This window comes from Lutjanus erythropterus, chromosome 24 (assembly GCF_056507025.1).
Source record: "Lutjanus erythropterus isolate fLutEry1 chromosome 24, fLutEry1.hap2, whole genome shotgun sequence".
Classification (NCBI taxonomy): Eukaryota; Metazoa; Chordata; class Actinopteri; order Lutjaniformes; family Lutjanidae; genus Lutjanus; species Lutjanus erythropterus.
Window position 1 is genome coordinate 8,349,265 of NC_139340.1, and position 14,853 is coordinate 8,364,117.

At 39.0% G+C, this 14,853-nt stretch overlaps 1 protein-coding gene and 1 pseudogene across 2 annotated transcripts; both read left to right on the forward strand.

Moving 5' to 3' along the window:
- The first annotated feature begins 1,923 nt into the window (after positions 1–1,923).
- On the forward strand, positions 1,924–4,206 carry LOC146304666 (methyltransferase HEMK2-like). Its single transcript, XM_084713649.1, has 6 exons — positions 1,924–2,612; positions 3,221–3,307; positions 3,433–3,523; positions 3,614–3,697; positions 3,776–3,917; positions 3,994–4,206. Exons 1-6 carry the CDS (start codon positions 2,476–2,478, stop codon positions 4,098–4,100), a joined length of 648 nt encoding a protein of 215 aa, XP_084569775.1. The 5' UTR covers positions 1,924–2,475; the 3' UTR covers positions 4,101–4,206.
- A 9,511-nt stretch (positions 4,207–13,717) lies between these two features.
- LOC146304667 (methyltransferase HEMK2-like) lies at positions 13,718–14,851 on the forward strand (annotated as a pseudogene). The gene is made up of 5 exons (XR_014769258.1): positions 13,718–13,895; positions 14,021–14,111; positions 14,202–14,285; positions 14,364–14,505; positions 14,582–14,851. The product of XR_014769258.1 is annotated as a methyltransferase HEMK2-like (transcript).
- The last annotated feature ends 2 nt before the right edge of the window (positions 14,852–14,853 follow it).

The following is a 14,853-nucleotide window of genomic DNA, read 5'->3' on the forward strand; positions in this document are numbered from 1 at the left end:
TAAACTTTCTTTTTTTTAGAGCTTTTCATATTAACCTTTGGAGATCAGCTTCCAAAATTTACTGACTTATCAGAGGATTTAACCTTAAAACCTCAAACCTCCCAAGCATCAGCACTGTAACAGGGTGAGCCATTTCCTCAGATGTTTGGATTGTCTTTCTCAGAGCTTATGAGTCTTAGCTTTGGACAGTGGCCTTCAAAACTCTGCCTGATGGATCGACCTCAAAACCTGATGGCAGTGCTTCAACGCACTTATCTATTGGGTCAGAGATATTAGAATGGTCTTTCTTGGAACTTTTTCATCAGACACTGCCTTTAAAAGTCAGATATCCTCAAAACTTTCAATCAGCGCTCTACCTTAGTGAGCTAACAGGTGGACCAGAGCTCTTTTTGATAGCTTTTCACTCTGTTAACTTTCAAAGCTGTGTGATTTTATACTTTATACTTCCAAATAGCAGCATTCTGACAGTGTGATCCTCAAGCAACAATTCATGGAGTTATGTTAGGATTTTGTTTCTGAGTGGCATGAAGGGAACTACAGCTAGCATCTCATTATATGACTCTGTGTTGCAAAATTATCAGTGAATTGACCTTGTACCTGGAAAAATATCCAGAGTCATCCGGACTCTGGTGCAGATTTTTCTTGCACAGATCATGATTCACCCTAAACACCTATTCTGCAGTGGAACTCTGAGCAAGTAATTGTCTATAAATTCATCAGATCAGCATTATTTTGTCATTTCAGAGGCTGATCCACCTTTTGTCTTTGTCTGTGCGTTACATTTCAAGCTGAATTTCCGAGTCATTAAAGTATGACTGTACAGATAGCTAAAATGAGGCACCACACACACGCATCACCTGAGAACGTCACTCACAATTTTCACACAGGTTTATTCAATGAGACGCAGCATTTCAGAATGTTGCTTACACTGGGAGAAAACAGATAATAACCTATAAGCGTTCAAAGACACTTGCGGCACTTGTTATGGCACTGCTGTATTCTCCACTTTAGACCAAAACTGATGGATGACAACTTTACACCAGCGTTTGTATCGTCTCTCCACTTTTAAGCTAGCTGCAGTGCATTTACTGTTGAGTAAAAACTAAAAACAAATAAGAAGCAACAGTGCATAGACAAACATTTATGGCTGAATCCTATTCAGATATCTGTACATCAGTTTATTTGTTTGTTTACTGTGTGCACAAACTTTACGGTATATCATTGAGAAACTTGTCCCATCACTGTTTTCAATAAGCACTACACATCCCTGTGTAGGGTTCGCACATTTGCTTGAAGTATTTGTTATTCTTTTGTGAAAGCATTCACATCACACATTATTATAGTTGAACTAGAAAATGCATGGTTTATAAAAAATACATATCCCTTTGTTATTGCTAAAAATACATATTGAAAATATCTTCCCATGTAAGACAGTCGCAAAATTAAAAAACAGGCTATTACTCAAGTGCTATGGGTTACAGGTAACATCAGTGTAAAGGAAAAGAAGTTAAAAAAAACCATACATTTCATATACAGTAACTCTTATCTGGCATTTTGGATGCTGAAATGTGTTGATGACTGCACCATTTTAAGAGATATTGACAGATAAACAAGGAAATGTCTTGACTTCTTGTAAAAATAACCAAAATAGCTGAAGAAGGATGCTTTGAAAGTCTGCAGCTTAATGGGAGAACTTGCAGAGAACCCCTAGGATTCCTTTTATTTCTTTATCTTTCATTTTATTCTACTTATTTTTCCTTTTTAAAAATTATTTTTGAAAAAACATAATTTAGTTTCATTCACTTTTGTTTTATATGTGAGTGGCATATGATGCCTGTCTGTTGTCTGGAAAATAAGTGTTTAATACTGATATGTGCCACAGATGTATGTAATGTACAGTGTACATTAAAAAAAAGTTTTAAAAACGTTAAGCTGTGTCTATGTAGATGGGAACCCCAAACCCGCGAAAGATCTCGCGAGAGTGATTATTATAACCCAAACCATGAGCTTTCCCCAACTCTAAAAAATTATTTCTGTCTTTAAACCTCACCGACGTTTGACCACTGCGATGTCATATTGTAAAACATAATCAATTCGAACCACCTGAAAAAGGAATACACAACCCATTAAAACGTCGCGAGAGTTCCAAGAATCAAGGCTACCCCTGTAGACACGGAGGGTTCCGAGCGTTGGGATCAGCCAATCAGGGATGTACACCATCGTGACGTAATTCATGTACACACGGAAGTGGCTTGTGAATGTGCTAGCAGCGTTAGCAAACCTGCCCAGCTTGTGTTTAATTTCCATCTTTTATGAGCGGTATTTTGAATAAACCTGACTGCAACGTTAAACAACAACATTGTATGTATGTCCGTCAACACCAGAACAATATTTACTCACTTAATGGTGACAAGTCTGGAGTTCGCGAAGGCGGTTAGCGGGCTAACGGAGTTCATTGAGAGTCTGTAAACCAACATGTCTGTCAGTTTTCCCACTCCTGTTTACTGTCATGCTGGACGAGGGGACTTCAGAGATGTTTACGAGCCGGCGGAGGACTCTTTTCTTCTGATAGACGCTCTGGAGAAAGACGCAGAGAGGCTGCAGCTCATGAGGTCAGACACAGACAGAGAGTGGTGCAAAGTAACGAAGTACATTTACTCAAGTACAAATTAAAGTTACTTGTACTTTACTCAAGTCTTGTGCTACTTTCCACTCTTATTGCACCACCGATATGTCTGTTAAAATATTTTGTTCCCTTGTTGTTCCAACTTCCAATATATGTGGTAAAACTTTATAGAATATCTTCCTTCTTTTCATTATTTAAGCCATTTTTAACTTGGTAATTGTGGGAGCATTTTGAGAATTTTTACAAAGCAAAGAATCAAAGAATTAATGAGTAAAATAATCATCAGATCAGGCTGCAGATATAATAAAAAATGATCTTGTGATTATTCTCACAGATATTGCAATGATTCATGATCTGTGGGAATTATTTTTGCATCAGTTTCTATTTGAACTGTAAAAAGTTCTTAAAATCATGATGATGTGATGTTCATACCCCAACATCTTAATCTTGATATTTGTTGGGCAGATCACGTCTGAAGCACTACAGAATTCTCATGTCACACATTTGACCTTTATCCCAAAATTCATCTTTTGTATTTGATGTTGGACTTGGCTGTACTGCGATTTTAATAATGAATGAATTTTGTTTTTCTAGCCCTGGTGTGTGTCTGGAGGTGGGCAGCGGCTCAGGAGTGGTGTCAGCATTTCTGGCATCAGTGGTTGGACCTTCAGCTTTATATCTGTGAGAAACTCACTTAAAAAAGCAACATTTTTCCTATTTCCAGCTTATAGAAATGGACTTACTTGTAAATGTATGTGAGAAAAGGCATTAAAATCATAATGAAAACATGCCTGTTTCTGTTTCAGCTGCACTGATGTGAATCCTGCAGCAGCACAGTGCACAGCACAGACAGCCTCCTGTAATAATGTGTCACTGCAGCCTGTCATCACATCCCTGGTGAGATTCTTCCATTCAGATTTCAGGTATTCACATGCTTTATGTGCTATGATTTGAATTCTAACTTTTTTTTCCCTTTCCTTCCTTTAGGTGGAGAGTTTTATACCCCGTTTAAGTGGCAAAGTGGACATCCTCCTCTTCAACCCTCCCTATGTGGTCACACCTTCAGAAGAGGTGCCTCAGTTCTGTGCAACAGGTTTATCTGCAGTCCAGAAATGAGGAGCATATTAACAGTGTTAGTTTCTCTTCCAGGTCGGCAGCACAGGTATCGAAGCTGCCTGGGCTGGAGGGAAGCGAGGACGAGAGGTGACAGACAGATTCCTGCCTGTGGTGACACAGCTGCTCTCCAGTAAAGGACTATTTTACCTCATTACCATTGCAGAGAATGATCCAGGTGAGTTTACTGACTCTGAAGTGATTTTAAGGGCAGGAAACATTCTGAATAACAAGTTTTCCTTTTTCCTCACCAGAGGAGATCATTCGGTTATTGGGCCAGTGTGGTTTGAGGGGAGAGTCTTTCTTGTCTACAAGGGCTGGAAATGAGAGGCTGTCCGTCCTGCGATTCCAACGGAGCTAACAAACATCACACTGCGACTAACAAAAGGATTACAGGAAATTTGAATTGATGATCAGTGACTGGAAGGATTTTCTGGATACCACAGGACAAAGCACTGTGAAGAACATTTTCTCTTTTAAGGACACATTTGTGCAGCGACGACAAGTGGGGCTGTCTGAAGTACAAATCCACAGTCAGTGTATTACCTACAGTAGGTGGTGGTCAACACACCCCCAACCCTGCAAGTACAGAGGAATATCAGTGTAGGAAGCTGAGCAATGTGCTACTGTGGAAAAGGTCAGCAGAGAAATGTATTTTAGCCACTTATTAAATCATTATCAATGTATGTGTATGCTATGTTCAGAATATTTTCAGCGCTTTACAGTACTTTGCTGTCACATTCTTTTCTTTATTTCAAATATTTTTGCAGATATTCTGCATCTGACAGAGGACAAATTACATAAAGTTAAATCTAAATTGGAGGAAAAGTTATCCAGTCAAAAGTGGTGCACAGTCCATGTTAGCAAAGCCAGATAAACAGAATAAATATCCTGAGTTATCTCAGGGGAGCCATGGTTGGTTTCGCCGAGTCATGGAGACCATTTATTGAATACCACAGCAGTACACACTGCTTAGCTTTCTACACAGGTACTTCAAATAAGCTGAACTATCCTTCAAAATCTCCTATCGTCTCCTCAAAGAAAGAGGATGAAGGAACTGAAGTCTCACCTTGAGTTTGGTGCCCACTCCATCTGTCCCAGACACCAGGATCGGGTCGACAAAACCTGCTGCCTTCAGGTCAAACAGCCCGGCAAAGCCTCCCAGTTCTGCATTACACCCTGGAGGAAAAAAATATACCAATTACATTTATGGTTCCTGTTTCATCCAGTCGTTCTAATTTGACTCTGTTTGTTGAGATAAAGTCACAGCATTTACAACTACAATTACTGAGTATACAGCAATTTATTTGTTAATGAGAAAAAGTTTCAGTCAGCTGCTTTAAAACAAGGAAACTGTCTGATAAGTCACAGAGCTGTTAAAATAGAATTAAAACAACTTTCTCACCGTGCTGTTTATGTGAGGACACATAAGATACAAGCATCTAATTACTATTTTCTTGCTGAGTTTTTTGGTTTTGTACGTGAGAAATGAAGTCACCTGGACGGGAAGTTGCCTTGGCCAGAGGTTTGATCATGTCCACCAGCTTGTTACCGGCAGCGATGTCCACTCCGCTGTCCTTATAGGTCAGACCTCTGTCAGAGACACAGTGAAACACCAGTTACAGCCAGACAATCGGTCAGCCAGTGAAAACTTCAAAGTATAGAACATAATGCAGACTGGTATCAAGTACCAATTAGGGTTGCAAATGTTGTGCATTTTATTTAAGCACCAGTTGAAAATGATCAGCAATGATTCATCAATAATAAGATTATTTTAAGTGTAAGTTTAAGTTTCCTTCTTCACCAAATAGCTCCACCAGACAAAATAATGTCAAATGAGGGACGATTCTATAACAATTAATTAATTAATGGCTATTAAGAATTTAACCAATTTAAAAAAATTAATCAATCATTGACATCCAAAATTTTATGTGTATTTGATCATTTTTCTTGACTCAAGTTTAAGATCTTTTTGTTTTTATTTCTTTTGTCCATTTAAAGTTATTTATAATTGTTAAAAGTTATTATTACAGTATTTTAAGTTTACTGTTTCAGTGCCCTGATGTCATCTTGGACAACGTTTATTGATTAATTGTAAAAAATCCTGCCTCTATTACATATCTTTTGAACAACTGTTTGATAAACTCATTTGAGGGACACTGTGGGATGTTAATGATAAATGATTAATCACCATAAGTATCTGACTGATCAAAAATATAATAATCGATAAATCATCAACAGTAGAAGGAAACGACCAAAATTTTCAAACAAAACATCAGCAGGGAATTTGGTTGTAGATAAAAGCAGACACATCAAAAGGATGTTAACTGAATGTGCAAATATGATGATTTGCTTGTTTAAATTAAATAATTTAATAATAAGTGTAGAAATTATGATTGTGCTTCATTAAACCGTACTGTAAACCACGTGGTATAGTCCAGGTCCTCACACTCCTCTACAAATGTAGTTGGAAGCTTCCGCTTCTGGTTTGGCAGTCGGCCTAACAACAGGTGGTGCACATGGCACCAGGTCAGGTCAGTGTATCGTTTGTTCATTGGATTTTCCTTTCAGAAACGCTGTTAAAAACAAAAAACAGAGGTTATTTGATTATTCTTTTAAAATGCAAACATTAAAATGTTAATACGAGGCATTTGTCTTTGTCGTGGTCAAAAAGAGACGAGGTAATTTAATTCATTTTCTATGAATGGGAGCTGGCCATCCGGGTACTTTGCTGCTACATCATGCCCCCTTTTTGGTGGAAACCTGCACTGTGATTGGACTGGCGGCTAATGCAAAATATATGCAGATTCAAAGCATAGAATAAGAAAACTAAACTAACTAAGAGCCAAACTCCTCAGGCCAGTCAGGCCAGTCAATATCTTCACTATTTTGCTGTTTTGGTACTGTCGCACCAAACCCCATTCTAAAAGCAGGTGTTTTATAGTAGAGCCGTACTTTTTGACAGTCAAAACTTTATTTACAACATCACTAAGACTCTTTTCTGATATACTTTGATCTACAGACACAATCGGCACACGTCATTAACTCAGCAAACATCATTAATTATTTGTGATGAATTGTTTGACACAAACACAAACTCACTGGTCGCTTTCACAGTGTTTTCGCCCAAAGGGGGCGTGGTCGTGGCACGTGACGTATGGCTGCTCTCATTCATTTCGTATAGACCAAGAACAATAAAATAACTAGAACATAGAAAGGAAAAGTCTGACCAAGGTGCTTTTTAACTACTTGATTTGTGACTGAAATTAGTTTCAGAAATGAGAAAACATTTTCATGATGCTTGAAGGTTTTTAAGAGTAAGATTTTAAGGATTACTTACCAGAAGAAAATAAATATAGGAATTGAGGCTTTCAGACTATATTAATTGAGATTCATTCATTCTAAAAAATAATAAATGTAAAAAAATGAAAACTGTTTTTTAAATAATATGTGATGTTTATGTCGCAAAAATAGCATAAATATATACAATAAAATAATAAGAAATAGTTATTTTTCCATAGATGAACATTTTATGGCAAGAATTTAAAATTCTGACAAATCTTTCAATCTTTGAAGACTGGAAACGATTGTATGATCATTGAGAGGAATTTTATTATGGTTAATGTCATAAATTATAAATATAATAATAATACAAATAACATGTAAAAATTAATAAATAAGACATAATATTTGCTTGTAAATGTTATTACAGAATAGAAACAGCAAATAATTAGAATAATTTTCAGTGTGAAATACAGCTCATCAGCTATTATTAAAGTTTTTTTTTTTTTCTTCAATCAATCTAAATTAACCTTATTTGACAGCCTCAATTCCTCGACCTGTTTTCTTCTGGTAAATAATCTCATGAACCTAAAACCTAACGTTTAACATAATGAATTGATCATGCAGTTTTTCTCATTAGATCAGTCATTTTGCTGACAAATGAAGTAGAGAACTTTTATTTTCAAGGCAGCACAGTGGAAAAATAAGTGACAGAGCGCAATATTATTCATCATTATAATTAGATGCAAGCCCACAGATACCATTTACATCATATTTGATAGATCAGTATGATCAGTACTTTTCTAAACAACCATGTCTTCTGCCCTCTGGTGGACTATCAGTGCACTGCACTGTCGTTCATATAATACATAGCATACAAACAAAATATCATATGGAAATATAAAGATTTTTTTTTTTGCCAAGAGGTCCAGTTCAATTTCAAATTAAGTAATTACTGTAATTATTTAATGTGTCAGATTTTTCAGGCTTAAGTTATATATTTCTTTTACATCCAAAAACAAAGTTTCTGCCACAATTTCTGTCAGAAATTAAACAGTTAAACTGTACCTTGGTTGGAAAAGGATGTGGTCATTTACAAGACGAAGTGCAAATGTAGGATTGCTAGTGACTCTTGCTATAATTACGTCAAATTTGATTTATTTTACTGTCTAAGAGCTCAAATGACTCTTATGGATATGTTTTAAAAAATCTAATTATTGTCTTGTTAATGACCGGTCTCAGAATATGAAAAAAATTGCCTTTTTTCCTTTCTGTTTTCTAGTCTTTTTATGTTTTGGTGCACCAAGTAAAAAATGAAAACCATTTCTTAAATTTAGTTAGTTCATACCTTTTTGACCATGACAAAGAAAAGATGCCTTGTATTTGCGTTGCATTTTGTACTTTAAAGGGACAGTTCACCTCAAAAGAAAAAATACATGCTTTCCCCTGGCCTGTAGTGCTATTTGTGCATCTAGATCTTTTTGGTGTGAGATGTAGAGTTTGTGTTTGTGCTGCTCAAAACACCAAAAAAAGTATGTTTGAAAAATTCAAAACCTGGCTAATCCACAGACCTTGGTGTGAATAAAATACTTCCTTTATGAAACTCCTCACAACAAGGTCTGTGGATTTTTCTAAGGAGACACTGGTTTTTAATGTATGTTTTTATGGGTTGTTTTGAGCATCACAAATGAGTGCCATCTAATTCTGTTATACTGGAGAGAAGCCGATATCTCCAAAACTCTACAATCACACCGAAAACATCTAGATGGATAAATAGCACTACAGGTTAGGGGGAAAGTATGTATTTGGATTTTTGGGTGAACTCTCCCTTTAAAAAGAAATACCCACTTGTTTTTTGTTTTTTACTGCCTGTTTCTGAAAGGAAACATCCAATGAGCAAACAATACACTGACCTGACCTGGTGCCATGTGCTCCACCTGTTGTCAGGTCACTGCCATCACAACCCTGACTTGGCAGGCCCCCCTGCACTATTTGACATGCCGGGTGTACGAAGTAAAATTTAAGCATAACCCTCTCCTTCTATCTCTCCGGAGCTTTGGGGGGGGGGGGGATACAGCCCCCTCCCGAGCCCCTCACCTCCCACCGATCAGAGCCCCTACTGCCGCAGCGGGATTCAAACCAGACGGTACAGCGCCTGCTGACCACCGTAAGGCCGTTATCGAATCCACTGCGCCAAAAGTGACCCCTCACACTGAGACTAGTTCTCCGGGCGCTTTTAAGTCTTCACTTTGGGTGTTGGACTTCAAAAATTCACTGAGGATGATAAGGATCGAACACACGACCTCAAGCTCCCCAACCATCCTCTTACAGCCTGAGCTATTAGAGCAGGTAATTATTTGTAGGTTCTTAGAGGTTTTCATTTCATTCTTTGGGCTCTGGTCTTCAAAAGTCACTGAGCCTTGTAAGAATCAAACTCACAACCTCAAGCTCTCAAGCCATTGTCTTACAACCTGAGCTATTGGACCAGGTAGCTAGCTTTAGTTTCTCAGAGGTTTTCACTTTTTTCTTTGGACTCTGGTCTTCAAAAGTCACTGAGGAGGATAAGAATCAAACTCACAACCTCAAACTCTCAAGCCATTGTCTTACAACCTGAGCTATTGGACCAGGTAGCTAGCTTTAGTTTCTCAGAGGTTTTCACTTTTTTCTTTGGACTCTGGTCTTCAAAAGTCACTGAGGAGGATAAGAATCAAACTCACAACCTCAAACTCTCAAGTCATTGTCTTACAACCTGAGCTATTGGATCAGACAGATTTCGGTTGTTTTTTAAAAGATTTTCTTCACATATTAGACAAGAAAAAATTGGAAAACTCATTGGATTGGATTGGATTGGATGGGATGTTTCTGCTTTATCTCATCATTTATTATCCTTATAAGGACCTTTACATACTTATTTAAAGTTGTATTTATTAGTGACAATACTAATACTTTGAAAAGTTTAGGACTGGGGAGCTTGGATTTGATCCACCCACCTCAGGTTCCAGACATTAGCTGCTTATCTTGTTGAGCTATTCCTGCATTTGGTTTTTTTTGTTTTGTTTTTTATTGGTACCTGTGGTGTTCTTAAGTGTGGTTGTATATTTGAATTATTTCCCTTGTAAAAGCAAAAGCGGGGGGGGGGGGGGGGGGGTCGGATCTGGAAGTAGCTTATTTTGGTGTTGTGGGGTAAAGATGCAACAAAGTTAAAAAAAACAAAACAAAAAAAAAACAAGTGTTAAGAAGGACCAACACAGATCACATTAAGATTTGTTGTTCTTCCGATGACATGGTGCCAGCAGCATAAACATGTACAAATTATATGTTGTGCCTCTGTTTATCGTATTATATGTGTAAAATATATATGACGGTAATCCTAATGCATTAAGGAAAGGGGGGCTTAAGTCGCAGAAGGGGGGAATTGAACTGGAAACCTCATGACAACAAACCCAGGAAGGAAACCACTACACTAATCCAACCGCGCCACCCACCCCCGCATTTTTTTTTTTTCTTAAATGTCAGAAACTCGGTGGACTCGGCAGACTCTTGCTGACGTGGGACCGACATGGCTGTGCTACACTTGGTAGACTTGGTGCACCTACTAGACCTGCACACTTATGAACACCAGCAATGTCACTACCACGTCAGCAGGGGGCAGCACAGTCTCCACCACTTGGACTGGCCTATCACAGTCGAGGAAATTGTGGCTGGTGGTTAGACTCCAGAGTTCAGTGTCTGACGATTGGAAGATTGGAGGAGAACATTTATCACCATTGTATTATTATTTGATATGATTCAATCCAACTGTGTCTGTGTTCCCAAGAATTCATCTTCATTTTTAATTATCATACAAGAATCACAATCACAGAGAACTCTTATTGATCGCTTTTATGACATTTTTGTTTATTTTTTACACTTGAGATAACTCAGATTGTCTACCTATGTGATCTAGTTATGGTCTTCATGTTTATGGAGTCCACAGATCATTTTAGCTTAAAAAAAAAAGTTGAAAGGATCAAAATAAAGTGTGAAAAATAGGCCAGTCCAAGTGGTGGAGACTGTGCTGCCCCCTGCTGACGTGGTAGTGACATTGCTGGTGTTCATAAGTGTGCAAGTGTAGTAGGTGCACCAAGTCTACCAAGTGTAGCACAGCCATGTCGGTCCCACGTTAGCAAGAGTCTGCCGAGTCCACCGAGTTTCTGACATTTAAGAAAAAAAAAAAATGCGGGGGTGGGTGGCGCGGTTGGATTAGTGTAGTGGTTTCCTTCCTGGGTTTGTTGTCATGAGGTTTCCAGTTCAATTCCCCCCTTCTGCGACTTAAGCCCCCCTTTCCTTAATGCATTAGGATTACTGTCATATATATTTTACAGATGTAATATGATAAACAGAGGCACAACATAGAATTTGTACATGTTTATGCTGCTGGCACCATGTCATTGGAAGAACAACAAATCTTAATGTGATCTGTGTTGCTCCTTCTTAACACTTTTTTTTTTTTTTTTTTTAAACTTTGTTGCATCTTTACATTTGAGTACAGTCATGGTACAGTGTTTTTCAGCCCTGGTCCTCAGAGCTCACTCATGTTTTTCATGTTGCATGTTTTAGATGTTTCTCTGCTCAAACACACCTCATTCAAATGATCAGCTCATCGTCAACCTGATCATTTGAATCAGGTGTGTTGGAGCAGAGAAACATCTAAAACATGCAACATGAAAAACATGAGTGAGCTCTGAGGACCAGGGCTGAAAAACACTGTACCATGACTGTACCCAAACATAAAGATCCTCCTGTGTTACCTGTCAGTGTATCAGGATCCATTCATATGTCAAATATAATTATTGGTACCTGTGGTGTTCTTAACTGTGGTTGTAAATTTGAATCATTTCCCTTGTAAAAGCAAAAGCGGGGGGGGTGGTGCTGCTGGTGATGGTGGGGGTGGTCGGGGGGGGGGGGGGGGGGGGGGGGTTGGTGGTGGTGGTGGTGATGAGGTGGTGGTGAGGTGGGTTGGGTGGGGGTCGGATCTGGAGGTAGCTTATTTTGGTGTTGTGGGGTGTTTCGAGTCTACAACTTGGCAAAAATCTCGGCAGACTTGAAACTCCCCACACCCCAACCACCAGAACCTACCCCCACCCCACCCAACCCACCTCATCACCACCACCACCACACCACCACCACCCACCCCCGCCCAACCCACCTCACCACCACACCACCACCACCACCCCCCCCCCCCACCACCACCACCACCACAACCCACCCCCACCCCAAATCAAACACATAGCTGGATGAATTAATGAGTTAGTGACAATACTAATACTTTGTGTCTTATCCTGATTACATTACAATTAATTAATGAACATGTGTTTTATCATTGAAACATGAAGATTAAAGACACAACATATATTTGACATATGAATGGATCCTGATACACTGACAGGTAACACAGGAGGATCTTTATGTTTGGGTACAGTCATGGTACAGTGTTTTTCAGCCCTGGTCCTCAGAGCTCACTGCCCTGCATGTTTTAGATGTTTCTCTGCTCCAACACACCTGATTCAAATGATCAGGTTGATGATGAGCTGATCATTTGAATGAAAGGATCAAAATAAAGTGTGAAAAATAGGTCCAAGTGGTGGAGACTGTGCTGCCCTCTGCTGACGTGGTAGTGACATTGCTGGTGTTCATAAGTGTGCAGGTCTAGTAGGTGCACCAAGTCTACCAAGTGTAGCACAGCCATGTCGGTCCCACGTCAGCAAGAGTCTGCCGAGTCCACCGAGTTTCTGACATTTAAGAAAAAAAAAAAATGCGGGGGTGGGTGGCGCGGTTGGATTAGTGTAGTGGTTTCCTTCCTGGGTTTGTTGTCATGAGGTTTCCAGTTCAATTCCCCCCTTCTGCGACTTAAGCCCCCCTTTCCTTAATGCATTAGGATTACCGTCATATATATTTTACACATATAATACGATAAACAGAGGCACAACATAGAATTTGTACATGTTTATGCTGCTGGCACGATGTCATCGGAAGAACAACAAATCTTAATGTGATCTGTGTTGGTCATTCTTGACACTTTTTTTCTTCTTTTCTTTTTTTTTTTTTTTAAACTTTGTTGGATCTTTACGTTTGAGTACAGTCATGGTACAGTGTTTTTCAGCCCTGGTCCTCAGAGCTCACTCATGTTTTTCATGTTGCATGTTTTAGATGTTTCTCTGCTCCAACACACCTCAACCAAATTTACAACCACAGTTAAGAACACCACAGGTACCAATAAAAAAAACAAAAAAAACAAAAAATAAATGCAGGAATAGCTCAACAAGATAAGCAGCTAACGTCTGGAACTTGAGGTGGGTGGATCAAATCCAAGCTCTCCAGTCCTAAACTTTTCAAAGTATTAGTATTGTCACTAATAAATACAACTTTGAATAAGTATGTAAAGGTCCTTATAAGGATAATAAATGATGAGATAAAGCGGAAAAATCCAATCCAATCCAATCCAATCAGTTTTCCACTTTTTCTTGTCTAATATGTGAAGAAAATCTTTTAAAAAACAACCCAAACCTATGTGATCCAATAGCTCAGGTTGTAAGACAATGGCTTGAGAGTTTGAGGTTGCGAGTTCGATTCTTATCCTCCTCAGTGACTTTTGAAGACCAGAGTCCAAAGAAAAACGTGAAAACCTCTGAGAAACTAAAGCTAGCTACCCACACATTTGACCTTTATCCCAAAATTCATCTTTTGTATTTGATGTTGGACTTGGCTGTACTGCGATTTTAATAATGAATGAATTTTGTTTTTCTAGCCCTGGTGTGTGTCTGGAGGTGGGCAGCGGCTCAGGAGTGGTGTCAGCATTTCTGGCATCAGTGGTTGGACCTTCAGCTTTATATCTGTGAGAAACTCACTTAAAAAAGCAACATTTTTCCTATTTCCAGCTTATAGAAATGGACTTACTTGTAAATGTATGTGAGAAAAGGCATTAAAATCATAATGAAAACATGCCTGTTTCTGTTTCAGCTGCACTGATGTGAATCCTGCAGCAGCACAGTGCACAGCAAAGACAGCCTCCTGTAATAATGTGTCACTGCAGCCTGTCATCACATCCCTGGTGAGATTCTTCCATTCAGATTTCAGGTATTCACATGCTTTATGTGCTATGATTTGAATTCTAACTTTTTTTTCCCTTTCCTTCCTTTAGGTGGAGAGTTTTCTACCCCGTTTAAGTGGCAAAGTGGACATCCTCCTCTTCAACCCTCCCTATGTGGTCACACCTTCAGAAGAGGTGCCTCAGTTCTGTGCAACAGGTTTATCTGCAGTCCAGAAATGAGGAGCATATTAACAGTGTTAGTTTCTCTTCCAGGTCGGCAGCACAGGTATCGAAGCTGCCTGGGCTGGAGGGAAGCGAGGACGAGAGGTGACAGACAGATTCCTGCCTGTGGTGACACAGCTGCTCTCCAGTAAAGGACTATTTTACCTCATTACCATTGCAAAGAATGATCCAGGTGAGTTTACTGACTCTGAAGTGATTTTAAGGGCAGGAAACATTCTGAATAACAAGTTTTCCTTGTTCCTCACCAGAGGAGATCATTCGGTTATTGGGCCAGTGTGGTTTGAGGGGAGAGTCTTTCTTGTCTACAAGGGCTGGAAATGAGAGCGATTCCAACGGAGCTAACAAACATCACACTGCGACTAACAAAAGGATTACAGGAAATTTGAATTGATGATCAGTGACTGGAAGGATTTTCTGGATACCACAGGACAAAGCACTGTGAAGAACATTTTCTGCAGAACAAACACTGCATAAGAAAGAGACTTCTGACTGCATGAAAGGACTGAAGAACCTCTAATAT

Coding starts and splice junctions, on each gene's coding strand:
- LOC146304666 (XM_084713649.1), top strand. CDS start 2,476: ATGTCTGTCAGTTTTCCCACTCCTGTTTACTGTCATGCTGGACGAGGG. Junction 2,613..3,220: donor GAGAGGCTGCAGCTCATGAG/GTCAGACACAGA, acceptor TTGTTTTTCTAG/CCCTGGTGTGTGTCTGGAGG. Junction 3,698..3,775: donor TGGTCACACCTTCAGAAGAG/GTGCCTCAGTTC, acceptor TTTCTCTTCCAG/GTCGGCAGCACAGGTATCGA.